This window comes from Mustela nivalis (assembly GCF_964662115.1).
Source record: "Mustela nivalis genome assembly, chromosome: 12".
In the NCBI taxonomy this organism is placed as follows: domain Eukaryota; kingdom Metazoa; phylum Chordata; class Mammalia; order Carnivora; family Mustelidae; genus Mustela; species Mustela nivalis.
Window position 1 is genome coordinate 13,269,875 of NC_139031.1, and position 27,972 is coordinate 13,297,846.

Here is a 27,972-nt window from a genome sequence, read left to right on the forward strand (position 1 = left end):
AAATTCTCATACTATCTGTATCCGTCCCCATATCTGTTGTCCGGGCTGAAGTGAATTGGCCTCTCGTTTGGCTGAGAAGAGTGATGGATTCTCTCTCTCCTTTCTGTTGATTGAGAGCAGAAGTCTGCAGAGCTGATGAGATGAACAACTCCAGTGTAGTGGGTATGGAGGAGGGTGAGGCCCAGGAAATCGTGTCTTGCCAGGACCAGAGTTGGCCGGAGGCTGGCCATTCGGCTGGGACAGTCCTTTTTGCTTTCCCCCTCATACGTGATGCGAGACTTAGAGTGTACGGCGTTTCAGCCGTTCTGTCCCACTGTTTTTCTCCACTCGTGTAGGGGGACGAGCAGGCGTTAGGTGCCCGCTGAATGCCCTGGAAGCTGAAGCACAGAGCAGCACAGTGCTTACCTGAGGTCACACCGCCAGCAAGAGGTCGGGGTGTGAGACTGTTTCGACTTTCTGTCTCAGTCTGTTCTGCAGTTTTGGACCACTAGAACTCGATGTGGGTGGAGGACGAGTCAGTCAATTCATCCCAGTTCCCTTGTTTGTGTCCTGCCTTCAAGGGAGACCACCCGCTGCTGCTTCCCGGGAGCCGTGCCTCTGCTGGCCGCCTTTATGCGGTACGGTTTCTGAAGTTTCTAGGGGTCCCTCGGAGAATCGATCAGGGCACTTGCGTGTTGAAGAGCCTGTTCACTTCGTCATTCAATGCATCCCCTCTACAAGGTCTTTCGTGATGAGTTCTTGATTGGGTTTAGGTCTAGGAAGGGATCTGGCTTTGACCACTATATAGAGTTTCCTCCTGCTGGAGAATGCAGCGGTTTGACTCTGCTGGTTTTTCTCTCCGGGAGGAGCCGCGGTGGGGACCTGACCGTAGTTATCAGCCATCTCTGGGGTCCCGTAAAGGCTTCTTCCCCCGGACGGCCTTTGTTCCATCACTGAGTGTCTTACTTTGAGCTTCGCTTTAATGTGGACACCATCTGCCCACTCTCCCTTGGAAGGAAGCTGGATGTAAATCACTAAAAAACAAAGATTGGATGACAGCGTGCTCTGGGGCTCCCAAGGAAATCAGGGAAGGCCCATAGAATTTGTCTTCATGTCCACACCAGGAGAGCACGGCAAGGTGCGTCCTGGGGTCCTGGCTGCTCCGAGAGCAGGGGACTGATACCCGGTGTGCTTGAGGACCACGTGGTTCCACTCACGTCTCTGGAATTATGTTTGCTCCGGGTCCGAACACTTTGGACAATATCTATGATCACACCCTCTGTGATATTTTTGGTTTGGAATATAATGAGATACCTTCAAAGAATCCACATTTTCTCTTTTAGAATGGCAAAATCTACCTCTGTATGGATGATGGAGTGTATTAATGTACAGACATGCAGAGTGGAACTTAGGATACATTAAATGCTTTGTGCCGCTTCTGTTTCTAGAACGTAAAATCTGGCCACTGTTTCCCACCCTGCGGGCGTGAGGGCCCCGGTTAAGACCGTGTGGTCCATGGAGTGCCTCATTTAGGGGGAGTTGGAAAGAAGCAGAAGACCAGATTCCTGCTCTCGAGGCACTTACAGGTTGGTGTGAGCAGATGTCCACGGGTAAGATGTTGCAGAGCAGGTGACAAGTGTCCAGGAACATAATAAGAAGTACAGGGCTCTGGAAAATGCTGGGGGAGGAGGGGCAGACTGCATGGGGTAGCGAGTGTCGGGCTGGAGCTCCAAGGACGGGGCAGGGGTGGGTAGCTGGAGAGTGAAGAGAGGCCTCCCAGGCCTTGGAAGTTTCCCCTGGAATGTCAACTCCAAGGGCAGGGGTTTTATCTGTTTTGTATGCGGCTGATTACGCCGTGCTTGGCACAGCATTCGGCTCAATAAATAGTTACCAAATGGAAGAATGGATGAACGGACCCACAAGCAGGGGGACCCCCAAATGCCATTTAAGCCTAGGGGGCCAAGGAGACCACCTTGGGTTGGGGAGGAAGGTCATGTGAAGAACAGACCGGTGCGGTGACAGTTCGAGAAGGTAGTTCACACAGAGGAAAATGAACCAGACATTTACTGCTGCGGTCACTCTGTGGAAGGCACCGAAACCGGAGAAAACCAGGACTTAGACCTTGCCCTCCAGGAGCCTAAGTCCAGCATTCTCGATAACGCAGGTGGTGACAGACTGAGGACTAGTGATGGGCTTAGATTCCTCGAAAGGGCTTTGGGGTGTAGGGGTGCTGAGTAGGGGGAGGAAGGGCAGCAGCGCAGGCATACCTGAAAGCCGGTGGGTAAATCCGCAAAGTCTCAGCGATCACCATGTCCAGGTAGGGCAGGCCTTCCTGGAAGCTGCTGTAGTCAGGGGCCGGCTGGTGGGGGGTCGTGACAAAGGAAAAAAGGTGAGTTACACAGAGCCCTGCAGCTTTCTGGCTTCTCCAGTAGCTTTAGGGTCCTGCTGAATGGAGAGTGATAAGTGGAGACGTCTCGGCAAAATGCAGTGAGTGCGGTCCACACAGTGTTAGGTCAGCGCCCCGTGTGCTGCCTCGGACTTGGGCTGCAGTGCTGTGTGTTCTCGTGGACCAGCTGGGCCAGCCTGGGCCTTGGGGACCTCGGAATGTCCTACGGAGAAGTTTGGCTCTAATGTCACGGCAGTAGGTGCGGCTGTGAGCATTTATGGAGGGAGGGGGGCTTGGTGGCTACATGTCGCATAGACACCAGCTGGATTAATCCTCCCTGCAGACCCTCGAGGCAGCCGTTCTGCCATCTCTCAGATGAGAAGATTGAGTCTTGGGTGAGGGGCGGTCACGGGGGTGGTAACTGGCACATCACAGAGTTAAAAGATGCAGCGGGAAATCGCAGAAAAAGCAAAAAAAGTTCCAGGGATGTAAAAGATGTGTAGTGACAAAACCCAAGGAGCTATTCTAAGTCAGGAAGGAAAGAAACTCGTTAGGAAAATGGCCAAAGGATTTGAACAAGTAGAGCCAAGAAGGAGAAATAAATTTGCCCAGGATGAAAAATACAAATGAAGACAAGGAGATTTTGTTCTTCAGTCAGATCAGGAAAGGTCAGGAAATACGGATTAGATCAAGGGCGAAGGTGTGGAGAAGCATGACCCAGCAGGCTGTGTCCCTTGGACAATGCCCACTGGGGTGACACTGTCACCCTCCCCTCCCCCCGGCCTGGGGAGGAGGGACACCTGGGAGAGGAGCTGGGGAGCAGGACGTGGTGGGAGGATTGGTTAGAATGGGGTCACGGAGGCTTTTTCGTGGCTCTGCTGGGTTTCCCCAAATCTCTCTCATTCCATTCCCTAGGGAGCCAGAGGGGGTCCCCTGTTTGGTAGGAGACTGCCTCCTTTCTTTCAGGCAGATAGTGCTGATGCAAGAGCCTCCCCTCCCAGAGCAACAGAGGGCAGCACTGGGGGGCAAGTCCAGGCTGCGGCCCCCAGCTCTCCGTGGATGGGCCCCGAGTGGCCTTGCTCCCCCTCAGGGAGGCCTTCACAGGCCTGCAGCTGGCCACATGGCTGCCCTCCCTGGGGCTAGTGGCTAGCAGGACAGGGCAGGGACCCCAAACACACGTGCAGGTCTGGCTCCCCAGCCCACACAGTACCCCATGCACGGGGGAGTGTCTCCTTGGGGGAGCCTGGCACCCTTCTCTTCTTTCTTTTCTTTTTTTTTTTTTTTAAAGATTTTATTTATTTATTTGTCAGAGAGAGAGAGAGAGAGCACAGGCAGAGTGGCAGGCAGAGTCAGAGGGAGAGGCAGGCTCCCTGCGGGGCAAGGAGCCCGACGTGGGACCCGATCCCAGGACGCTGGGATCATGACCCGAGCCGAAGGCAGCCGCTCAACCAACTGAGCCACCCAGGCGTCCCCCTTCTCTTCTTTCTAATGCTTAGTTTGATTTTGCTTATTTTTTCTGGCCGGTGAGTCACAAGATACAGATTGCGTAATTTCATTGATTCTGCATGTACGTTAAATGCTCTGATATTTACATTTAAAACTGGCATTGCGTGATATAAAGGTGAATGGTAGGATTCATGCTAAAGAAGAAGAGAAAAAGGGAAAACCTTCGACTCTACCGTTAATGGCACTTTACCCTGCCTTTTGAGTGAGGGGCCCCATGGTTTCCGACCGCGGAGTTGGCCATACAGGCCACGGTTGATTGGCCCCAGAGTGAGCCTCTGACGGCAGGGCACCAGTCTGGAAATTTAAATCTAGTGCAGAGAAAAAGGAGTTTTGCCTCCAGGAGGTGGGAACTGAACATAAGGGAGTCGTGACCTGTTGGTGACCATGTTCTTCCTTGTGGATGAATGAGCAGAAAATTCCAGTTGGCTGTGAGAAAGAAGGAATGAATTAAATGTGCAGAGAGAAGCGGAGGCAAATGAGAGAGAGAGACTGTTTCCTGGTGCCTGTGTGCCAGTAGCCCCCGTGGGCGGTGGATCCGGGCTCTTAAAACACTTTCTTGTTCATGGCCTCAGTTAACAACAGCTGAATTCTGTTACCTGCAACCAAAGGAGACTTACCAAGTGCAGAAAATGTTAAATAAATAAATAAATAAATAAATAAATGAAAAAGAAATGGTAGTACCACGCACCAAAATGTAGAACTAAATCTCAAAAAGAAAAAGAAAACCATCTGCAAGCAGCGTCCCTAGCGGTAAATGCTTTTGGTTCCCCAAACAAAATCTGTGATTTAGAAGCAATCAGCATTTGTCACAGAAAGAAAACTTCTAAAAGCAGCCTGAAGGAGTTTGCTCTTATAAAGGCAAAGTCTTCACTTATTCTTCCCGTGGATGAGCTTTCTGCTGTGCCTCTAAAGTTTTGGCTCAAGATACACATGGAGCTCTCAGCTTGGTCCAGTGGTTCTCAATGTGGCTGAACATTAGAAGCAGTGGGACGGCTTTCAAGACAGAAGGATAGTTGGGCCTTGCCCTGCGGGAGTCATCTGTTGGTTTGAAGTGGGGCCTGGCCACCAGATCTTCTTTTGAAGCCCCCTCCCCCAGCCCCACCCCAGCAGTTACAACAGGAACCTTGGGGTGAGACCTCTCACTGCCTTAGTCCTTCTGCGTTGTAGCCCAGGGATCCCTCCCACAGGAGGAGTGGGCCGGTGGGGTGGAGGGAGGCTCATGCCTGCACATTTTAACCAACCCCACGTGAGGCAATGAAATTCAAGTCCCAACCTCACAGACAGACGGTCCACCTGTCTGGACCTCTGCCTCCTTGTAGTTCTTTCAGGAAAAGCAGGGATAAAGGGGTCCTGCCTCCATCCCACCAGCAGAGGGCAGCAAGTGTATGGCGAATGGGGACTCCCCAGCCATGCTGAGCCCCTACTCAGAATCACAAATTATACTCTCCAAAGACTTAGAAATCGTGAATCCAAATTCTTCATTATAGAGATGAGATAAATGAGACCCAGAGAGGAAAGGCTTTGGAGCCAAAAGCACACAGATAGGACTTGAAGTGGAAAAACCATGTCCGTATTCATTCAGCAGTCCCTCTACTTATGTAGTTGTTGGCCCCGTGCCGAGCTGCTGCATACTGCTGGCCAGGCACTGTGCTTGGCACAGGGCACACATGCGGACCCTTTCCACCCTCCTAGACCTCGTGGTCTGTCTCCGACTGTGAAGCAACGGCAAGGGTTAGGGAACGGTGAACCTGTCTGTATGAGACAACAGAGGACAGACCTCCCAGGCATTCCTGGCAAGCTGCCAGAAGGAAGCAGTGCCTAAACTGAGATCTTTGGGAAGGATATGAAGAAGCCAGTTACAAGTGGGACGGCTTGTTTGGATGCTGGTTCAAATAAACCAGTCTAAAAATATATATATATATATCCATGAGTCCGCCCCAGGACATTGAACCCTGACTGGGTCTTCGATACACTTCGGAAATTACAATTCATTTGTTTTTAGTGTGATGATGGTATGGTGGTCCTGTTGTAGAAAAGAGCTCTTGTATTTTAGAAATACAGAAGGAAATATTTACAGATGACATGATAGGACATCTGGGTTCTTTCTTTCTTTTTTTAAAGCCTTGAAGTGGGGGAAGGTGGTGAAATGGATGAAAGAGAGGCCCCAGAGGACTCTGCTGGGCGCTCGGTGAGGGAGACATAGTTCTTCCAAGCGGTCTTCTTATTTGTCTAAGTTAAAGTTTTCCTTCAAAAAAAGAAAAAGCTGAAACACTAAATAGCGATATAAATAACAGTAGTGTGTGGCGTTACCCCCATGCAAAGACTTAGAGCTGCACCAAAGAGCTAAACCTGTTTAAAATAGCAGCAGCCTCCTCGCGGGCAGGGGCCTGGGAGCTGAGCTTCTGGCCCAGCCCCTCCAGTGCTGTCGCCCCAGGCGCTCAGACCCTCTGTGCTGGAGGAGGGCTGCAATGTCAGGAGAACTCAGTGTGGTGTGTGTGTGGGGGGGGGTCGTCTGAGCAGAGTATGTTTTCATTTCAAGCCAGGAAGCACTTAAAGCATCTGTTTCCCAAAGATAACGTTAGAAAGGGATCCCGGAAGGTTCTCCCTGACTCCTGTTGCACAGCCCGTACTACTCAGAATTAGAATTAACCTGTCTTGCCTCCCACCCAGTGGGGTTGCTGCTGCAGCCTCTCTCCCTGACCTTGGCCATGGCTCGGGGTGGTCACCCGGGCCAGCCAGGGTCTCTGTCCTGGGTCCGTGGCCCAGCAGCCGGGGCCTGGGGCCAGTTGCCAAGGCAACATCAACAGGTCACCTGGTCTGTAAGTTGAGGTCACGCCCAGCTCACAGGGCAGGGCGAAGGTGACTGTAAGGTGACAGATCTCTGGAAACCATAATGCCCCAAATGAGCAGAGAGTCCTTCTGTTTGAATGTATTTGGTGGCAGGGGGCTTATTTCATCACCAGGCCTTCTGTGGCATGTATTAAATGACTCTATAAGGACGTGTTGGAAGAAAGAGATTTTAAAATCTGGTAGAATTTATTTCGGCTGGGGCTTGTTTCAGAAAAGAAGGAGCTGTGCTCTTAGAAGTTTGAAAATAGATGTTAAATATTTATTATTATTCAATAGTGGGAAATACTGATTAAATAGTAAATATTTGATTGCTAAATATTGGTGAAAATAGAGATTAAAACATAAACTGCCACATGGTTTACAGTCTCAATCCAAAGTTCCTTAATTTTCTGGAAGATTTTTTTCCATCTATATTTGATTTTCAGTGGGCAGTAACTTCTAATTTTATTTCAAAGGTCCTTGGTTTCTTAGTCTTTTTATCATGTAGCTTAGATCTGTGAAATGATATTTAAATGTGATGGATAAACCTGATGGTTGGAAAAATCTATGGGTAAATCCTTTTAAATAGGAAATAATACTATTCCCTGACCCATTACTGTCATCTTGCCACATTTAGATTTTTGTGTGCCATTTTCTCTGAGAGCTAGACGCACGCACATGCACAGACGCACACATGCCCCTCCCCAGAGGCACTCACACCACACACACACCACACGCTGGGTGTGTACAGATAGGATGTGGAGAATAAAGGAGAAAAAGAAAACAAAAATATCGTTGCTTTCTAAAAGATTTTTCCTGGAGATTGAGGGAACCCAATAGAAAAATTAACGTTTTCTTACTCTGCTGAAGGAGACAGAAGCGGGGGCGGCTTCAGGTTTGTCCCCCCGCCCCCAACAGCCGCAACAGCAGCAGCAAAGAGGGCGGGTAATACAGTGATGATCCGGCTTTGGCGCCCGATGCCGTGGTACAGAAAGTGGGCTCCGTTCTGCCAGTCCTTGCCCTCCAGGCGGGGTCGGAGCTTGAAATCCCTGAAGACCCGGCACTCCGGCCTGGGGCAACCAGGGGCCACTCAGCCCATGTCAAGAATAAAGATTTTCCCACACTCTCATTCTCTGGGGAACATAATACCATAATAGGAAACCAAACCGTGGAAAGGGGAACAACCTTCGCTCTGCCCTTTTGAGCACCGACCCAGAGGAAAAGCCCCTCCCCTTGTGACCGGTCTCCGGACAGGAGCACTGAGTCCTGCGGATGAGACCAGAGTGGGGACCCGGGCTCCTCGCTGACCAGTTTTGTAACCAGAGGCTCTGACTCGCTGGCTTTGAGGGTCCGGCGATGCGCCCACGTGAGCTGGTCCAGGTTTGGGGGCCCAAAGCCACGAGGGATGGAGGGATGGGACAGGCCACGAGTCGGGCAGGATCTTTCTGCTAACATCACTGCCTCGCCTCGCCTGGGCCCAGAAGGTCCTGGGTGCTGATTTGAAGAATGTGGCAGATGGAGGGGCAGACATGCCTCCGTACTTTAGAAAAGAAATCAGGAGAGTGAATATAGTATCTATTTACACCCACTTTAAAGGAGACAGAACGCATCTCGCACAAACCTGCGGGTCATGCCAGGTGTTCGAGTTCTCTGAGGGCCGGGCCACGAAGGGATTAGGGAGGAGATTGTAAGGAAAGAACATAACCCCGCCTGTGGGTGCACACACACGTGCACACACATGCACACACACATGCACACGCATCCCTACCACTAACCCTTACCACCGATGGCCCTGGGTGGAGCTATCTTGATGTCACCGACTTTCCCCAGGAATTCCTGTCCTCGGAGATCTGAGACAGCAGTAGCTTTGTTCCCTGCAGTGTTTACTGCTCACAGAGGGTTTTTACATCTCTTCTATCTTTGGGTCTTTGCACCTGTACCGTGTGGTAGGTAGTAGGGCAGTTTTTGTTGCCTACTTTATAGACGAGAAAAGCAAAGATTCAGAGAGGTTAGTGGCTTATCCAAGGTCGCACAGCTAGTAAGTGGCAGAGTTGGAACTAAACCCAGATTTTCAAATTCTAAGACTTGTCCATCAGGCAGTACAGCCTCGACCCCCCTCTCTAATCGCTCTCTCCCTCCTCCCTTCCTCGGCTCCTCCCTCCCTCCCTTTCCTTATGTACATTTTATGGAAGAGTAACATGCACACACAAAACATCACAGGAACCAAAGCTCAGAGTTCAGTGACCTTTCACAAAGCGGGCACGCCTGTGAACCCGCACATCACCGGCACGCCGAATCCCCGCCGTGACCCCATCCAGTCGCTGTGACCCCCAAGGGTGACCTGCCCTGTCTTCTAACACGACAGATTCCTGTGCCTTTTTAAAAATTCTGCATCTGAAAAGAATATGCACAATGTGGGTGTCGCCCGCGCTTGCTCGCCTTTTGGGCCGTGTGTGGGAGCTACCCCCCCCCCCCCCGCGGTAAGGCAGGTGCCGCCATGTGTCCACTCTGGATGGGGCTTGTGCTCTGTGTCCATCCTTTCGATGGTGGGTGGGCATTTGAGTTGCCCCAGTTTGGGGCTGTTATAAATAAAGCTGGGCATTCTTGCATGTTTTTGGTGGACATGTGTCCACACTTCTGCGGGGTATATACCTATGGGATATATATACCTATATACCTTTATATATACCTATATACCTATGGGATATAAACCTAGGAGTGGATTTGCTGGGTCACAAGGAGTGTTTAGTAGGTATTTTGGACAGTTTTCCGTATTGGCAGTCCGTCTTGCCTGAAATTTTAACAGCAATCCCATTAAACCCACGCCCGTTCCCTCTATTATATCTCACTGGGGCTCCCCCCACTTCCGTCGACCTGCTCCTTGGACACGCTGAAACCCGACCACTTGACCACTGTTGGGGGAGCGGAGTTGTTTATCCCTACAGTGGGCACGGAGGGGAAAGGGGACAGATAAGATACGTCTAATCACCTGGTTTTTAAAAATTGTCCCAATTATCAGACATAAGCACTCATAAGCGTAAAATTCCCAGATCAACTAGATTCGAGCCGTTGGATTATCTGCTGTTATGTAATATTTAGGATTCCATTCTCTCCATTAACAGCCGAGTGTATATGATGTTTAAAGAAAAAAGCCCCTACGGAAATGACAGTTAAATCACCCAGCTCACTTTCTCTGCACTGGGGAGAGAGGGGGTTGCATTTAATTTGCAGAGAAATTCTTTTTGCTCACTGTCTCCCGATGTAGACAGTGAGTATGTCTATGACATGAGTGTGACGTGTCCTTAGCAGAGTGTGGGGGTGGGGAGGCAGGGGAAGAGAGGAGACAAGACCTGTGAGTCAAATCTTTGGGGAACCGATTTACTTGTTTATTGCGATTTATTATTATGGTAATAGGGAGCCACTGAAGGTTTGATGAGCAGAGCAGTATGTTTGATGGCATACTGAAAATGGTATTTTGTGCCCTGACAATGACATACATACACGAGGGCAGTTGTAAGAACTGGTCAGTAGGACGATAAGAGGGGAGACTGTTGCAATAGTCCGGGCAGGGGTGAGGAGCTCACCAGTACAGTGGTCAGAGTGGGCTAAGGGTTGAAGGGGAAGTTATGTAAACAGAGCAGGAAAGAGGACCGGTCTGGGCGAGGCCGCTGAGGCAGCTCGTCTAGCAGAGCTCCACTCTGGCAGGCTTGGTGGTGGGGGTGGGTGGGGGTGTGTGTGGCTAGAGGGAGATGGGGTCCCGCTCAGCTGCACAGACAGGTTGAGTCCCCTGGAATGGGGGCAGAACGGAAGAGCGAGGTGCTGGGGACTGAAACACAGGGCCGCCCAGGGAAAGGAGGCTGAGGGACTAGAAAGGAAGGGACTTCCGACAGAGTGACGGACACAGCCATGGAGATTAGGGACAAGGAAAGGACACCGCCTCACTCAGCTGGGTGGGGGAGGGGAGACCAAAGCGGGGCGGGGCGGGGGGAAGGGGGGTTTAACTGCTGAGCACAGGGACAGGGGACGGAGTGAGCAGGAGTGCGCTGGTGCTGGCACACCACTTCCAGAGGAAAGAATTCGGGCCCCCGCTCCCCGGCCCGAGAAAGCCAAGGGCAGAAATGAGAGCATCGCCCCAGACCCAGCTGCAGACTCGTGACAGAGGAAAAGCACGAGCTGCTCCCTAGTTGGTGGGGTGGACTCAGGCCCAGGGAGGACCGTTCTGATGCGACATAGGGAAGGGTTCTCCAGTGACTGGAACTTAATGCAATCTGCAAGGCCCCACGGCCACTGGAGATTGTCAAAAGCTGTCACTGAGCATCTGAAAAGGTTGCCGGAGGCTATTCATGGGTCCCTCATCAAAAGGAGGCAGACGTGGGTGACCTCGTGGTGCCTTCCACAGAGAGGTAGGTCGGAAGCCTCACAAGCAACCCCCAGCCAGCCCCACCCCATCTAGCCCGGGACAGCCTGTGACACCAGCAGATCCTGGGTCACCTGCCAGCCGCGGAAATGTCACGTGACGGTGGAAAGTGATCAGCTTGCTTTCTCCCCGACCTCCGCCCCCAGCAGCCCCGAGCCACAGGGGCCTCTCCATGGCCCCCGCTCCGAGTCCGAGCCCTGGTCACGTACTGTTTGGGGAAACGGTAAACAAAGATAAGAGCTCCAAGCACTGGAATTTATTTTTTATCCACTTGGCCTAAAAGGCGCTGCGTGTTAAATTTAGAAGGCCGGCTTCCAGACCCCTCCCTGCCCTCCTGTGTCCCGTGTCCTCTTTGCCGCCTCTCGCTGACCGTGGCATGGGAAATGCGTTTGGAAAGCTCGGGCGTCTTCCGAGGCTGCCTGCCTGGATGTTTATAGAAATGTACCATCTGCGGGCCTGGGAGAGAGGGCCATTTCCTCCGCTCGCCGGCTCTGCTCACCGTCCCAGCAGCAGCCATCTCTGCCCAAATATTTACCCAAACGTCCTCCAGGCAGGGCCGGTGCTTCGGCCTCTCGCTGTCGGTAGGTGAGCTGCTCCCCCAGGGAAGCCGCCGCATTTACTGCAGGCCCCCTTACAATTTATTTACAAAGGTCTCCCTCACGCCTGGGAATCTATAATTGAACAGCTCTCTTTTCTATGTAGGTTAAATCCCTTTGCAACCAACTCCAAGAACCTGTAGAAATCCTTTTGTCGGCCTGGAATTCTGTTGTATTGAATATTGTTGGAAATAAATGAGCCATTGTCTGGGCTGAGAATTTTCTGGTTAGATAGAGATCTCCACTGTGATGCAATTTATTGTGGCAGGATTTTTTTTTTTTTTTCCCTAGCTCATTTTAAATTCCCTGTTGCCTGCTCAGTCCATTTTTCCCATCTCAGGATATAAGTGGGGAGGGCTAGGCCCAAGCTAAAAAAAAAAAAAGAAAAGAAGTCTCGTTTGCCCACGGATGCTGTCCAGAGGCCTGAGTGGAGTCTGATAACCAGATTTTAATGGGGAAGAGCAGTACGTCTGCTGGTGGCTTTGGGGAACAAGAGTGACTGGCCCTGGCTGCAGGCACGTGAGTGGGAGGTTAGTCCAGGAGCATAAAGAGACTCAGAGCTTCAGAAGGTCCATGAGTTCAATCCTCCGGCCCCCACAGTACGGACGAGGACACACAGCTTGGAGAAGTGGGGGGCTTTGTCCCTGCCCGTGCCCGTGCAGAAATGCTCATTCGCTGATCTTACAAAAAATGATCCCCCTGACCCAACTACGCTTTAAAGTATATCCAGCCCTCATTATGAGTAAATTTTTGGAGTTAAAATTGGAAAAGAAAAACCACAGGGAGTCACATAATGTCTTTTTTATAATCAACTCTTGAGACTTTGAATTTCGCGGTTGACAGACAGAATGGCAAAGTGGAGAACCGAGATGTGGCATTCAGCAGATCTGACTGGAAGACAGTGGCCAGGTTCTCAAGGCTCACCAAGATTCAGTCTGCCCGTCTGTGAAATGGGAACAAATCACAGCTCGAAGGTGGTAGTGAGGATTCCTCATCAAAGGCCAGTCAGGGTTTTCTGAGGAAGCTGTTTGTAATTCTCTTGCTTTGGGCCATGAGGTGTGGGGTGCTCGAATCAGATTTGCTTGTTTCTAAAAATGCTGGTCAGGGACCTTGTGAGTCCACAGAAGCTGTGGGTGTGGGGTCATCCCAGCAGGGGTGGAAATAGCCATGCGAGTGAGAAGAACTCAGTGGACCCACCTTGGGGGAGACGCCAGCGAGAGGACTCCTGACTCCTGTGACCGGAGGAGGGAGGAAGGTGCTAGAAGGTATATTGTGGAAGATGGGGCAGAGGCTCTTGGTGATCTGCCTCAACTCTTCCCTGTGCCAAGAGCCTTGCGGAGCGCCTCCTGTCCTCTTGTAAGATCCCATTTTGCCCTGGAGAAGATGGGGGTGCCCAGGACCAAGGGGCCGGGCACGGGGAGGACTGGCTACGGGGAGGGCTGGCCTTCAGTGAGGGCCTGTCCCCCGGGCAGCCCCTTACCCTCGATGGTGGCTGCCTCGCCACCCCCACCCCCACCCCCGTGCAGTTTTTGCCCTTGCCCTTTCTCTGCAGGTGGCAGCTTTTCGTAAAGAGGATTCCTTACCAAGAGTGGCCTCTATAGTGGCAAAGCTAAGTAAACACGGCTTTACTTGGCTGACATGAGCTTCCCACCCATAGTGTTGTGGGCCCCTGGAGCTAGAGGACCCACTTTGGATGTTTAGGAATGAGGTTCTTGGGGAAAAGCCCTCCCCTTTTTTTGCAATTAAATTTGAGAGTGGAAGGAGACTCAGTACATCACAGACAGCATACGCCTTGGAGGCTCCACAGTGATTTCTGTTTCCAAGCCTCTGCCTCTGGTCTGCTGGGTGGGGGCTGGGCCTCAGGGGAAGGGGTGCTGGGCCAGCCGGCCTGCAGGTGGTCCCTGTCAGGCCTTTGGGAACGGGAACGGCCCGGTAGGTGCTCCCCTCATCCCACGTTATGAGATGTGGAGGGCTCACCTCCCTGGAGTGGACGTGGGGGGAGAGGATGGTCACTCTGTGCATCCTTGTCCTGCCCACGGGTGCTTCCTAGGGCTGCAGGTGGGAGAGAGGGCCATAGGGAGACTGCCCTGCTAATGAGACCCCCACACTCCGTCTCTCATAGAATAGGAGGCTGAGTGCTCCCGGCCAAGGCTCCTTCCCATCCCCCCAGCTGCTGGGCAAGCTGGACCTGTGCCCCCTTCACTGGGCATTCAGTTAGGGGCTTCGCCCACTGCTCCTGTGGCCAGAGTTGCAGAGCATGAGCCCCTGGGGGCTTCATCCCAGTCCCCGCTCTGCGCATAACGTTTGTTAACTGTTTTTGTTTGGTTTGCTTTTATCTGATATTGGACTATTCCGCTCATGTTGGACAAAACCCCCAAAGGGTGACCATGACTGTGGCCACACGAGGGGACATCACCACTCCTTCCCCTCCTCTCTATGAAAAATGATTCTGTTGGTGCGCTCATAATCTTTATGCTTTTATGTATGTATTTATTTTAAAGATCTTTCTAATATCTTTCCTAAGAAGAACTTCACCTGTCCTACAGGGATTCCCTCAGCCATGTCTGGGACTCCCGGGATGTCTGGGAACATGTCCTCTGTGCCCGCTATGTGCCAGCATCGGCGGGGGGTTGGGGTGGCACCGGGCCAGTGAGGGCCCCAGGGGAAGGAGCCCTGCCGACCCTTCTGAGCCTCCGAGAGCAGGGATCCCAGAGTGGGGACAGGGAGGGGACACTCTGGGCGCCGTCCAGCCTGCCCCGGCTGTGGGCTTGGAGACGGGATCAGAAACGTTTCCTGGAGAAGGGGAGGTTTACGCTGAAGCAATTTTTTTTTTTAAAAACATTTATGTTCTTTCACACAGAAACAATAAAAGCCTTAAACCAGGTTTTGGAGCAGCACCGAGCGAGCTCCTTTGCAGGCACGCCGTTTATTGCTGTTTTATAGGAGCGCGTGCTCTCTGCGGTTTACGGTGTCTGCCGCGTGCCCGCCTCGTCGCGGCCCGTGGAGCGTGGCGGTGGCACGTGTTAATTACGGCCCTTCGCTGTGGCCGTGGATCCTAAGGCATCGTTTGTTTCTTTTGTCTGCGGCTCCCCGAGGTGCCCACGGTGGGACGCGATTTCCCTGGACCCGGCAAGGCTTCTCACGGGGGCCTGACCTGAAGGCGGGGGGGGGTGCAGAATGGCACCCTCAGAGGGGCAGGAGGTGACTGTGTCATGGCAGGAGGCCCTGAGCCCAGCAGGGTGAGGGATTTTTGCAGGATCATAGGTCCAGGCAACCAGGATGGCTTGACCACATATGGACTTGACCACAAGTCCTGCCATGGACCAGGCAGGGGAGGAGGTGTGGGCAGGGAGGGAAGCAGGGGTCCCCTGGGGACAGAGATTCAGCCCTAAGGAGGTGGGCATGGCTGAGTGGCGCTGGGCACGTTTGCACTTATGTTTCCTGCTTATCGGGGGGGGGGGTTTGTGACAGCAGATGACCCCCAGGAGCTCCAGGGGCAAGGAGGAGGCCCCCAGGGGTCAGGAGCAGAGGTGGTGGGATGACATCCCAGCAGACATGAGGAGGCCAGACCCCCTAAAGGACCTGAGGGTTGCATCCTGCCACACAAGAGACAGATCTGGGAAACTAGCCGCCGCCTTGAGCACCAGGCTCTGGAGCTGCTGCCTTCACTGGGAGCACAGGCTGCCGGTGTCTGTCGTGCAGGTGCTGCCATGTACTGCCCACGAGTGCTGGACCCACCCCAACGGTTCAGAAAGAGGACAGGAGTGCTGGGCCCAAGCACAGCCCTGGAGCCCCCAGCTGCCAGCCGCGGCCCGGGGGCTGATCTCCCTGTCTCCCCTCAGGGCCAAGGCTGAGGGGAAGGGGCCAGTGCCAGGTGGGTGGGGGGCAGGGACGGGATGACTACAACAAGAGAAAGGAAGCCAGGCCTGGGGCGGGGGCGGGGCCAGTCTGAGAGTGGAATCGACGATGTCCTTTTAAGAAGGGAAAGTTCGCAGCTATGTTGGGAATTTATTGACCCATCCTGGGGGTCAGGCACAGGGCGAGTGTCACATGTATCATTTCACTGAGTTTCCATTTTACAGATGACAAAACTGAGGCTCAGAGGGGTTTGTGGGCAAGGTCGGGAGGCAGAGAGAGTATGGGGCCCGGCAGAAACAGTGGCGTGTGAGGAAAAGCCAAGTCTGCCCGATTCTAAAGGCTGACAAGGCCACGCCGAGGACAGTGAGGAAGGAAGCCTTTTCTCTCATCCTCAGCCGCGCAGGACCACAGGGTGCACTGTGCGCTGTGACTGCTCCGTGCCCACGGCTGAGCAGCCGCTGAGGGACGGTTGGAGGCAGATGCTCCTAAGCGGGCACGGAAACTGAGGCAGGAGCACATAAATGGGTTGGCTTGGGTCTGGAGCATTCTGCAAGAGGGAGGACTCTGGGTGGGTGTGGGTGGACAGGACTCTTGAGAGTCCCGAGTGTTCTGGACCCCCAGCCAGGGAGATGGGGTGTGTGCAGTGGGGGCCCCTCCCTGCAAAACCAGGAGGAGCCCTGCAGGGACCTCGCGAGTCCTTCTGGGTGCCTGGCCAAGTGCTCGGGCTGGCGAGGGCCCGTCTCATCCCAGATGGACGAGGGTGTGCGTGGGGGGCTCCTTGGGAAAGAAGACGGAGCCTCAGAGAATTCTACGGCCCTTGCTCTTAGGGTGCTAGATACAGAGTTTCTGCCTCGTCATGTTTCTGAGCCTTGGACCTTTAGTCCCCCTGAACTTTTGGGGCATTCTTGGGCACCGGGCCCATGAGGAGACCACGGCTCTACCCTATAGTCTTTGCAGCAGATCTGCAGGGGGCTCAGGGCTCCGTGTCCCAGGCGGTTTACCACTCTTACCTCTCTGGCCCCAGCCGGCTCTGGCTTCTTTACGAAGAGCAATTGCTCCAAGGCTGTCCCTGGGCCGTGGAGACCACCCCCGGGGGTCCTGGCCAGACCAGTAAGTATATTTGCAAGTTTACTGAAAATAGCACAGTGCCCAGCTGTTCTCCATTTTTTTTCAAAGGGAAGGGCAGGAGGAAATGGAGTTAAATGACAGCCGGAGGAGGGCCCCTGTGGGATCCTCTCAAGGTTCGTTAACCCCACAACAAGCCATCACCTTCCATAGAAGTCCTTCTGATGTCTGCTCCCTTTGGCTCAGCCTGTGCTATGCTGTGATCTTTCCCCAGTGATCTAAGGAAAGAGAGTCATTTCCACAAACTGAGACTAATGGTAGGTAGGGCTGGGTTTCTAGTTTGGGAACTAAATTTTGTAAAACTGGTCAAACCTGCCTGGTGAGAAAACACCATTGTTACAAAGGTGTCACTGACCTCTGACCCACGCCATCTTCTAGGCTAAGGCCAGCCTGGCCTAGGCAGCCTAATCGGGTCTTTAGGACCTCAGATTACTTAGCTTCCTGATGTGTGTGTGTGTGTGTGTGTGTGTTTAAGGTAACTGAGGGCAACAGTCATAGGGGGTTAGAGCAGAAATGTCTGGAATTCACTTTAGCAAACTCTGCAGGTACCTGCCCATTACCTTTCTTTCTGATGATGTTCCTAGTGGAATGGTCACTTAAAATCGTTTACACAGCTGACTGTTCTGGGCTCAGAGGCCCTGAAAATGGATTTATGGGAAATGATCCTGGGAAACACAGGGTGAGGCTTACCATGGATGCAGCCAAGGAAAGGGGCTTCGGTCCTGAACATTTCTGGAAGAATACTGGCTAGGCGAGCTGGAAACAGCACAACACGGTCAAAGAGCCACGTGCAGTCTCTGTCCCCAGTGTCGGACTCTCGGCCGGTCTCTGGCCGGAGCACATTCCCTCTGCCCCGACCGTTCTGGCCTCTTGCACAGGGTGTGCGGATATGAAACTCCAGTCCCCACGGGGATGGCAGCGAGATCCAGTTCTGGGAGGAAAGGGCGCAGTAGAGCAGCTGCCGCTAGTGTTTGGATTCATGCTGGTTCTCCCGCTGAGCTGCACCCTGGTGTCCCTGGGGACCCTGTGCTATCCCTTCGAGAAGCCCTGCCACGCTCAGGGGCTCAGTGTCATGCCCTGGGCTTCCAGAAGGTTCTATAAAGTCTAGCTCTGTACAGAGGACCTGGGGAATTCGTTTCAGGGTCTGCCCGTTTCCACATCACACTTCTGCCATGGGAGCCAGAGTTGCACAGTGGTTTGAAGCACGCTCACCAGCTGTGGACGGTGGTCAGCTTCATGGTCAGCCTCAGTTTCTCACCATAGAATGGGGATGATTCTAAGACTGTTCCAAAAAGCTGTAGTCGGCAAAAAGGCCAGCACTTGCCCATGCCTGGCGGGCAGTAAGTCTTTGGGGAGTGTGTGCTGCTGTCAAGGCCGTAGCTGTGTATCCGCCCCCCCCCCCCCCACCATGCCACCGTAATCAGCCCGGGCTTCCTCCCCTCTGGCCAGCCTGTGTAGACTGACTGCACCTCTGTAGGCCCGACCCACTCTCTGACTTGGTTTCTCCCCGAAGATGCTCCCGGAATGCCCACTTGGCATCTCAGTCACACCTGAAGACGGGCTCCCGTTGTGATACCATGTTGGGAACAGGCTCGTGGGTGCTGCCCCAACCCAGGACCACAGTTCCCGGGCACCTGCCTGTCTGGCACATGACAGGAAAGGACATGGGGCTGGTGGACATGAGGTGGGGTCAGAGCCTACAACAGGGGTCCGTCTGCCCATTTCTTAGGGCCCCTGGGAGGGCCCCGGGCCCTGGGGCTGCTCTGGTGAGTCCCTCTCTGTGGAGCTTCCGGTCCAACGGGAAGACACACAAAGCCACCGCGGAGCCAAGTGCTCGGAAGGAAAGATTCAAAGAGGGTAAATCGGACGTTGTTCACCGCGCTTCGGAATGCTTGAAGGAGTTCATTTTTTTGGAGCACAGAGAAAAGAAGAACCTTATCTAGTGTATTTGAAACTTGTAGGACTTATTATTCTACAGGGTTACTATAATTGAGCTCTCTTTTGACACATTCAGGGACGATTACCAGAGAACAGGTAGGTCATTAACGGGCCCACCTGGCCACGGGAAACCACCATCACAGAAGCCGCCACGGCGTTCCCGTCCGCCCACACCCCGGCCCAGCCGCCACTCTGGCTGTGTCACCCCCTAGAGGGACACAGTTAGACCGGAGGAGCACTCGGGAGGGCTGGGGGACTCGAACCTCTGCCACACGGAGAAAATCTGCAGAAGCCAGAGGGGTGTAGTCTCTAACTTTGAAGGGTCGTTCTCTGCGGGGCCCAGAGTTTGAAGCGATGGGGAAGCTGTAGGGAAATGGATTTGTGGATTCATGGTCTGGTCCAGTGTGTGAAACGTGGAAGAGCTGAGCCCCTTGTCCCTGGAGAGACTGCCGGATGATGGGTCTCGAGCTGGGAAGGGCCTTCGGGATCGACCAGCGATCACCGAAATCCTTCCAGGTCCTCAGGTCTTGGTAATTCGACCATTATTTTGTTGGTCGCTAGTGGGAAAGTGTGTCCTGGGGAACTAGGATGGAAAATGAGCAAGTTATGTGGGAAGGGCAGGAGGTAGGGAAAGTTCCAGGCTGAAAGGAGACCCTGGAGTGGCGGGGGAGGGACTGCTGGCAGAGGGGCACGGATCCCGAGAACCAGAGTTCTGTGAAGGGACACGTGTCTCCCGAAGGCTTCTGGGATGATAGCTGTACAATGGGATAATGGAAGAATCGAAACAGCAGCAGAATAAAAACCAGCTTGTGGAGAGCACAAGCACCGGGCCCTTTTTGGTGCTTCCTGTTCGTCGCTGCATTTAATCGGCCCCAGCAGAAGGGAGCAGATACGTTCATTAGCCCCTTTTAACCGTTGGGGAAACTGAGGTTTAGGCTCATGCAGCTGGTTCAGGGGTTCAGCCTGGCTTTGAGGCAGGAAATCCAACCCGGAGCCTTCACCATCAGCCCAGCTCTATTCAAGGCAGAAGAAGATAAATTGGGGAAAGGGCCATGGGAGCTGCAAAATGCTATCTGGGAGTCCTGCCTGAGCATCTTGCTTTGTGCGCTCCCTGGGGAGCAGGGCTGCGGCTCCCTGTTCTGAGCCCTGTGTTGTCTGCGGGCCCCCTTCAGCTCAGCAGACCTCCCCGTCTCGATGGCAGAGCATAGGAGCTAGAGCAAAAACACTTGGGCTCTTCAAGTCTGCATTTGCTGTGTGACCCTGAGAAAGACACTTAGCCTCTCTGAACTGATGTTGTCTCAACTCCAATAAGGGAATATTTACAAGAGATGATACCCTGTCAACTTCATAGATCAGGGAGAACAAACAGTAACAAATAAGTTACTATTCTTATGTTTTCCTCACATCTCTGGCAGTGCCTGTCCCACGGGGAGCATGTGGAGCATGCGCTGTAAAGACCTTCTGAGGCACCGACATCGTGAGCCAAGGCTTGGGGCAGAGGGAAAAGAAGATGCCGAAGATCAAAGGGTAAGTGCCAAGATGAAGGCGCTTAAATGTTGCCATGTCAAAGCAATGATATAATCAGATTAGATGAGCAATGATATAAATCTTGGGCATTTTAGAAGAATACAAAGTGATAACAAAATGGTTTAGAAGATGTTTAGGTGAAATAAAACAAAAACAGCGTGGCTCCCAGCATGTGCGTTGTAACTTGGAGATCAAGAAAGTAGACACTAGAAAGTGCAGTAGAATGAAACCAGAAACACAGGCTTGAGAGCTCGGGGACCCGTTTTATTCCTGGTTTAGCTACAAATTAGTGAAATGGACTTGGAGAGTCTCTTAACTGATCCGACACATTTCCTCATTTGTGTAGTGGGTTTTATAAAAATCTCTTGGGGCACCTGGGTGGCTCAGTTGTTAAGTGTCCGCCTTGGGCTCAGGTCTTGATCCCAGGGTCCTGGGACAAGCCCTGCGTGTGGCTCCCTGCTTGGCGGGGAGCCTGCTTCTCCCTCTCCCACTTCCCCCGCTTGTGTTCCCTCTCTCTCTGTCTCTCTCTCGGTCAAATAATAAATAAATAAAAATCTTAAAAAAAAATATCTCTTCATTCACTTTCCTGAGCTATAACCTTCTAACCCAGTGTCTTTCAAAATATGGGCTATGATGCCTTAGGGAGCTGTGAATTCAATTTAGGGGATTAAGACCAGCATTTTAAAAAGGGAAATAGAATGGAATAGAACATGGAGTAAATCGCACACATAAGACATATTATTTCATAAAACATTTGTTTCAATTACATAGGTGTGTCTGGACTGGGTTGATTTATAAAGTATATTTCTTATGATGCACTGTGGTCAAAAGTTTGAAAACCAGCTTTGTAACACTTCCAGTGGTGCCAGGAAAACTCAGGTATGCTGTCTACCTCAGTTTCCCTCTTTGCCCTGGTACCTCTATAATCCGATCCCTTTGACTTTGCATAAAGATACCAAGGGCTCAGAGGCCAGCACCCTTCTCTACACAACATTCCCTCTCCCCTCTGTGAGCACGGAGCCGGTAGGGGATAGGGTATTTATGAAGTCAGAATAGAGTTGCCAGATTAGTCAAATAAAAATAGAAGCCTCTGAGAGTTAACTGTGAATTTCTACTATACAATGAATCATGTTTTAGTATAAGTGTGTACCAAATATTGCACAAGACATACTTACACTATGAAATGATTCAGGGTTGATCAGAAATTTAAATTTAACCAGCCACCTGAATTTTATCTGGCAAAGCTAAGTAACTAATAAATAAAGAACAAACGGGAGGGAAAGTTTCCAAAGATTACAACTTTGTGCCCAAACTACAAAACTTTGTGCTTTAATATGATCATAAATTAACATCTGTATTGTATTATGCAAATTTATGTTAAGTTATTCACTATCTGTCATCACGCTCCAATAAAAATTGTATATATGACATTTAGAAAAAAATGGCATCTTTTGATAAGAGTTTTGTGTTGCATTTTGGTGGCGCTGATTACCTTTGGTTCGCCTGAATGCCGTAGCCACGGACACACAGGGCCGGGGTCTTTGTGAGGGACTCCCTGAATTACTCATGGTCTGTCTAGATCCTCGAGAAAATCTCAGGGAGTGGCCAGGGGCTGCTTTCCCTCCATTTTCATGCCTTTCAGAGGAAATGCAGGTCAGCGGTGAAAAAGGAAAGAAATCCGCCCACCCTTCTTCTAGGAGGTGGCCGTTTCCCACCAGTAAACACTGTGCAGTATGAAGGTTAGCCTCACTGCACAAGTGAGAAGGGAGATGATTTGGTTTTTAATCTCTGTTTGCCTTCACATTTCTGGGTGATTGTACACAAAGAGAAGAAAGCAATTTCTGCGGTTTCCTTTCCATAGCATCGTAGAGAAATGTCCACCACTCAGCTAATTCAATGTCAAGAGTATAATGGATATGCTTTATCTCCGGGCTGATTTGCTTAATTTTTTCTCTGATGATCAGCACCCTCTTGGAGACTTCTGGTATACCACCAGCATTATTATTATTATTATTATTATTATTATTATTTCTGTTACTATTATCATTATTTTTTTTTTTAGTTTTTATAAAATTTTTTTAAAATTGTGGAATATTGTCTGGAAGAAATGTGGGGGTCTGTTCTGGAAAGGTGGGAGAAATTGACGTCAGGTCTCGCTAAGGGCACATTACAACCCAGAGCTGAAGCTTAGAGGACGATAGGGAGCAGCCGGCCCTGAGCAATTTTTGAGGAACGCCAGGCCGGGCTTGGAAGACAGGCTGTTTGCAGCAGGAATGACCGGGAGGAAGGCAGGTGAGGTCTGTACAGTTTGTTCATCCAGAAGAGAAAATACAGGCACTGTCCTGCCGGGGGTGGGGGCGTGGGGTTCGCTACACTGGGCGCTACACCTTGCTTGCTCTCCCAGCACCAGGGTGACTCTTGCTGCTCCAAAGATGGAACGTAGGGGCCAAGGCCCCCAGGCTGCACTTGGTCGTAGAGAGGGGCCATAGAGAGAGGCTGGTAGGCCTAGGGCCCATGTCAGGAAACCGCACCCAGACAGTGTGGTCTCCGGTGGTCTCCTAAAGCCCTTTGCCTCAGTTTCTTCATCTGTCAAACAGGGATTAGATTGCATGATCTCTAAGTTTCTTGTGACTTCAGCCTTCATTCCCTCCTTCATCCAGCACTGAGCACCTCCTGTGTGCCTGGGTGTGATGCAGGTCGCTGCTCTCGGGGTGCCAACCGCCTAGCTTGTCTAGGGTCAGCAGGGAGAAGTGTGCTATCCGCCTAAGAGAAGCACAAGGAGAAGGAGAAAGAGACAGAGAAGCGGGAGGTGGAGGAGGAGTGGGAGGGAGGGGATGGGATATGGAATTCTTTCTAAGGTTGCTGACTCCTGATTTTCTGAAAATATCTGAGAAAGACAGATCCCTAGGTGGGGGCAGGGGAATTTGTTGCTTTCTTGGTCACTGGCTTTCCCAGCTGAGAAGGCAGAGGTAGGTCTCTACTGGCCAGCCACGGACAACTAGGAGGAGGTGCTCCTTTCTGGAAATTATTCTCTCAAGATGGAGCCCCAGCAGGGAGGGATTAAGCCGATGGACACTTCACCTAACCGACACGGAAGTGACTGCACGAATCAGAAGGAAAGAGCATTGCAGCTCCAAAGGCTGTCAAGTTTGATATAGGACATAGGATTTGGAGGCATGGGTGGTGTTTTCATCCTTTCTTCCCATCCTAGAAAAGAAGAGCAGGCCTGGACATGTGACCGGACACTGTTAGATGCCAGCAGTGGGACAGGATTTGTTTCGCTGGATTACGGCCTGTCTCACCAGAAATCTCATGAAGCCAGAGAAAGGTGTCTGTCAGGATACCCACAGACCTTATTAAGTGGGCTTTAAGCTAAATTTTGAGGAACGGGGAGAAAAATGCTACCAGATACGAGGATAAATGACAAGTTTGACATATGAATTATTCCCGAGGGGAGAAACTGTCTGTCTGAAACCCAAGAAACAGAATGAACGGAGAGATTCTGATATGGTGGATTTTCCATAGAAAAAAATTGTTTTACATGGAAATATCGATAGAATTTTAGTTTCAGATGCCCAAGGGCAGAGGAGGAAAATGTAAATTTATCAGATGTTAAGTAAAAAGAAACCATGTACTTCTTGGCTTAGGGTTTTTTTTTCTTTCTTTAGGTATAGATTTTTATGTTGTTTGAGCTGTTTATTGTTTGTTCGAGTAAATTAATTAATTTTTATGGGGAAGTCTGACACATCTTGGTTTATTACGATTTATTAGTTCCTCAAAGCCAAAGATCTAAGTAGAAAATGCCATTTATTCTGATAATGACCTTAGGTACCTGGTGGCAGAAAACAAAGAGAGGCTCTTCTCTCCCTTCAAGAGAGGAGGAGAAATACTTTGGGAAATTGCTGACATCCTGAGAGAGAGCTGGCTATCACAGGGCGAACATGATGGTCATAAATGTGTCCGAATGTGTGCTTGCCCACTTTGGACAAGCATCTGCTCTCATAGAAGAATCTACTAGAGACCCTACTGGTCGTTCCCAAGACAGCACCAAGGAACAGAGAGCTAGAGGGTCTGAGTTCACATCTAGGCTCTGTTTCTGCCTTGAGCCATTCACTTAATCTCCCAGTTTCAATTTCCTAATCTTGAAGGAAATATTTTCTCCATGTAGACATACTGAATTGGTTGTTAGATTGGCTTGGCCCGGGACCAGGCCCAGAACATGTGCTCAACAAATAGTAATTCGTCAACTTCTTATCCATCATGATTATTATCAATATGATTTGATATTGAATACTTGATCCCAAAGAATCACTCCTTGGTAAAAACAAATCCGAAGCGGGGTGTTTCTGAAGCAGACCTTTAACGTAGCTCACATATAAAGCAGAGAGTTACACCTGGCTTCAGGTTCAAGACTGAGTTCAGGAAGACAGAAGCCCCTGAAATAGTGTGAGTGACTCACAGTGACTCAAGTCCGGGAATAAAACTACCAGATGGGACGCATGTCATGGAGCCCAAGACACTTGCCTTTGCTGTTTCTAGGTGATTTCTAATTTACGTAATAATCTTGGTTTGTAGGGCCCATTTCTTTACAGAGTTAGGTCAGCTTTATTTAACACATAAGATGATTATGAATAATTATGGTGCTCCATAAATGTTTACTGTTACAATGACGATAGTGGTGACCACATCATTAGCAGCTTTCTGGCCTACAAATCACTGATTGGCACCCAGACTGGGGAATCATTAAATGAGCTTTTAAGAGAAAGGCAAGAGGGTAAGAGAGACAGAAGGAGAGAGGCAGGCCCTGGGCAGCCAGAAGCACATTCCCTATATTCTGAGATAACCTGTGGCCTAGGAACTTTGTTAGGCCTCAGTTGTCTTGTCCAGAAGGCAGGAAAAACAGCCCCTACCAGCCCTTGTAGGTGGAACACACACAAGAGGACCTTCAGGCTTGGGATCTTCTGGGTGGAAGGATCTTACTTCTAAGAGCTGCCTCCAAAGAAGCGGGTCTGCTGAGGTTCCTCATGGGCCCTGCCAGCGGTGCCTTTGTTTCTTGGCTCTCTGGCTGGGCTAGAACTAAACCGCAGCACAGTCACAGAAAACCCACCCCTTCCTGGGACCAAAAGACTGACTTTTGAAAAAGTAAAATCACATCCAGTAATCATGTAGCGTATTTAAAAAGTTAGTCCTGTCCTTAATTATGCAACCCAAGGTCACTGTCAAAGCCAAGTTTGCAGAAGCACCTCATGGGAATATGGCACTAGCTCTTCAGCCCAGTGGCGTGTTAGGGTCACTTGGGGACTTTTATTTTATTATTTTTAAAATTTATTTATTTATTTATTTATTTATTGGTGGGAGGAGAGAGAATGGGTGGTGGGAAGGGTCAGAGGGAGAGGGAGAAGCAGGCTTCCCGCTGAGCAGGGAACCTGACATGGGGCTCGATCCCAGGACCTGGAGATCATGACTTGAGCTGAAGGCAGATGCTTAACCCACTGAGGCACCCAGGGGCCCCCCATTCTTTTAAAGGAGCACAAGGCCCAGCTCTGCTGCATGCCAACATGAAGCACATGGGCTCCACCCCCAGAATTGCTGGGGATGGGGCCCAGACATCTGTGGTTTCTAGTAAGTTCTCAAGGACAGGGAATTTCCCTGGTGGCTCTTAGGCTTTGATTTGCATGTAGCCCTCTAGTCCAGTGGCCGCGTGGAACATAGAAGGAACTGCTAGAAGGTCTCTAGTTGCCTAAAGTCTGATTCCTCCTAGAGAAGGCCTAGGATCTACTCTGTAATCCAGGCCTCAGTCTACTTCATTCAGAGACTCAGGGAATTTGGGGAGCACTTTGTAGGCCTCAGGGGGGAGCAGCTGCCGATCAGGGAGGAGTCGGGCAGAAGAGCATCCTTCTGAGATAGAGGGCAGGCAGCAGCTTCACCCTCAGGATGAGGAAAATGGCACTCTGCAGCTGTTACCAGCTGGCCCCAGCCAGGAGAGCATCAAGTCTGGTGTCCAAGGAGACCCAGGGGAAGGGAGGACAGCGCTCGCTACTGTGGCACAGTCAAGAGCAGAAGAGGGCCAGGTCAGTAATTAGGCTGCAAGACAAATGTCCCAGACGCATACTTCAGGCTTTTCACCGAAGAACACAATGAACGTGAACCTCAAGGAAATGCAACTAATGGAAAATTCCAGGGCCACGCAACCCGCAGAGAGAGCCAGAGGTGGCTGGGGAACTTTCTGTAATAAAGGAGACAGGGTCAGCCTCACCAATAATGGGAGAAAAGCTGTAAGAATGTTGCCTGTGGAGGGAGAAAGAAGCCCTAAGATATGATGTTAGTTTCTGGAATATTCCTGCTGTGGGTGCGGGTGTCCAGGGAGGCAGGGCAGCGAAGAAGTTGCCCGTATACTCTCTGTCTTGCACTGTGTGAGCCATGGAAAAAGAGCGTTTATAGACTCAGAGAATGGGCCTTGAAAAAATCCCAGAAGGAGGAGGGAGAGCCACCGCAAACCCAAGACCTTCCAGGAAAGCTTATCCTTAGGGCAGAGAGCCAGGATGACAGGCAAGGACAGTGCATACCAATGTGCCGGACGACGGTGTATGCCCCCATCTGCTCGGACAGCTGACATCTTCTCCGCGCCATGGAAATGTGGTACAGACCCAGCTACAAGCCTCCACCCCAAGAGGCAGCCCAGAAGTCCCCCTTTCTAGAAGTGCTAGAGCCATAGGGGACACATGCCCTCAGGCAGGACACCCCAGGATTGAGCAACTGCTTCACTGTCACTGAACACGGGAGACGATGCTGAGCATGGAGACTGAGTTGTCAGGAGATGCGAGTTCCAATCCAAACCAGACCCCTTCCTCGTGTGTAACCCTTGCAAAGTCACCTTCTTGATGCTTCTGCGATGGTGAGTCTTTCATGCCAAGTTGGTCAGGCCACAGTACCCACATTTAACCAGACACGAATCTCAGCGTGGCTCTGAAGATTTTTTGTAGACGCGGCTGACATGTACAATCAATCAGTTGACTTGAGTCAAGATTACCTTTGATGATGTGAATGAGTCTCAGCCAATCAGTTAAAGGCTTTGAGAGCACAAACTGAGGTCTCCTGGAGACGCACCAATTCTATTTTGAGATTGCAGCATCAAATCCAGACTGAGTTTCCAGACTGCTGGCCTGCCCTGTACATTTTGGACTTGCCAGCCCCCACAGTCAAATGAGTCCTTTCCTTAAGACCTCTCTCTCTCTTCTCTGTCTCTCCTCTTGCCCAACTGGTTCTGCTCCCCTGGAGAGCCCTCCCTGACTCAGCCCCTGTCTCCCCACCCATTAAGTGGAGATGGTGGAGTTCTGCTCCATTAAGCGGTGGCAGTCAAGTTCTGTACAGCATATAAACATTCAGTCATCAACAGGATTATTACTGCCAGCAAAGAAGTCTGGTTCGGTCCCTTCCTTTCACAGATAAGGAAACTGAGGCACAGAAAGGGAGATGATAGTAGAATGTGTCTGTACAAAGGCCCTGTGCCCAGAATCGTACCTGGGTTCATTCACTTAATCCTCCATTCACTTAATCCTTACAAGCTATGTACTGTTGTCATCCCCACTTCACAGATAGGAAGACTGAGGAACAGACATTATTGTGCCAGTCCCCCATGTCACACTGACAAGGAGTGGCAGCTCGGTGCCTCCGTGTGCGCCGCTGGTGCCCAGGTCTTGGGGTCTCCTCTTTTGGGTGGCAGTGCTCCTTGGTCAGAGAAAAGTCTGAATGTGATGGGAGCCCCCCCCCCCCAATGCCCCACTGTGGGAGCTTCTGGATTCTGCAACCAA

The 27,972-nt window shown here is 51.3% G+C and overlaps 1 protein-coding gene and 1 long non-coding RNA gene across 2 annotated transcripts in view; one reads left to right on the plus strand and one right to left on the minus strand.

Annotated features, from left to right (window-relative positions):
• Positions 1–27,972, minus strand: part of TBXAS1 (thromboxane A synthase 1) — a 165,272-nt gene that overhangs the window by 5,594 nt on the left and 131,706 nt on the right. The window contains exon 11 of the mRNA XM_082693906.1: positions 2,247–2,338. Coding sequence (XP_082550032.1) covers positions 2,247–2,338 — 92 coding nt within the window. The remainder of the gene's footprint in view (positions 1–2,246; positions 2,339–27,972) is intronic.
• Positions 15,606–27,972, plus strand: part of LOC309845683 — a 170,185-nt gene continuing 157,818 nt past the window's right edge. Inside the window, exon 1 of the long non-coding RNA XR_014301417.1 lies at positions 15,606–20,161. This is a non-coding gene — a long non-coding RNA (uncharacterized lncRNA). The remainder of the gene's footprint in view (positions 20,162–27,972) is intronic.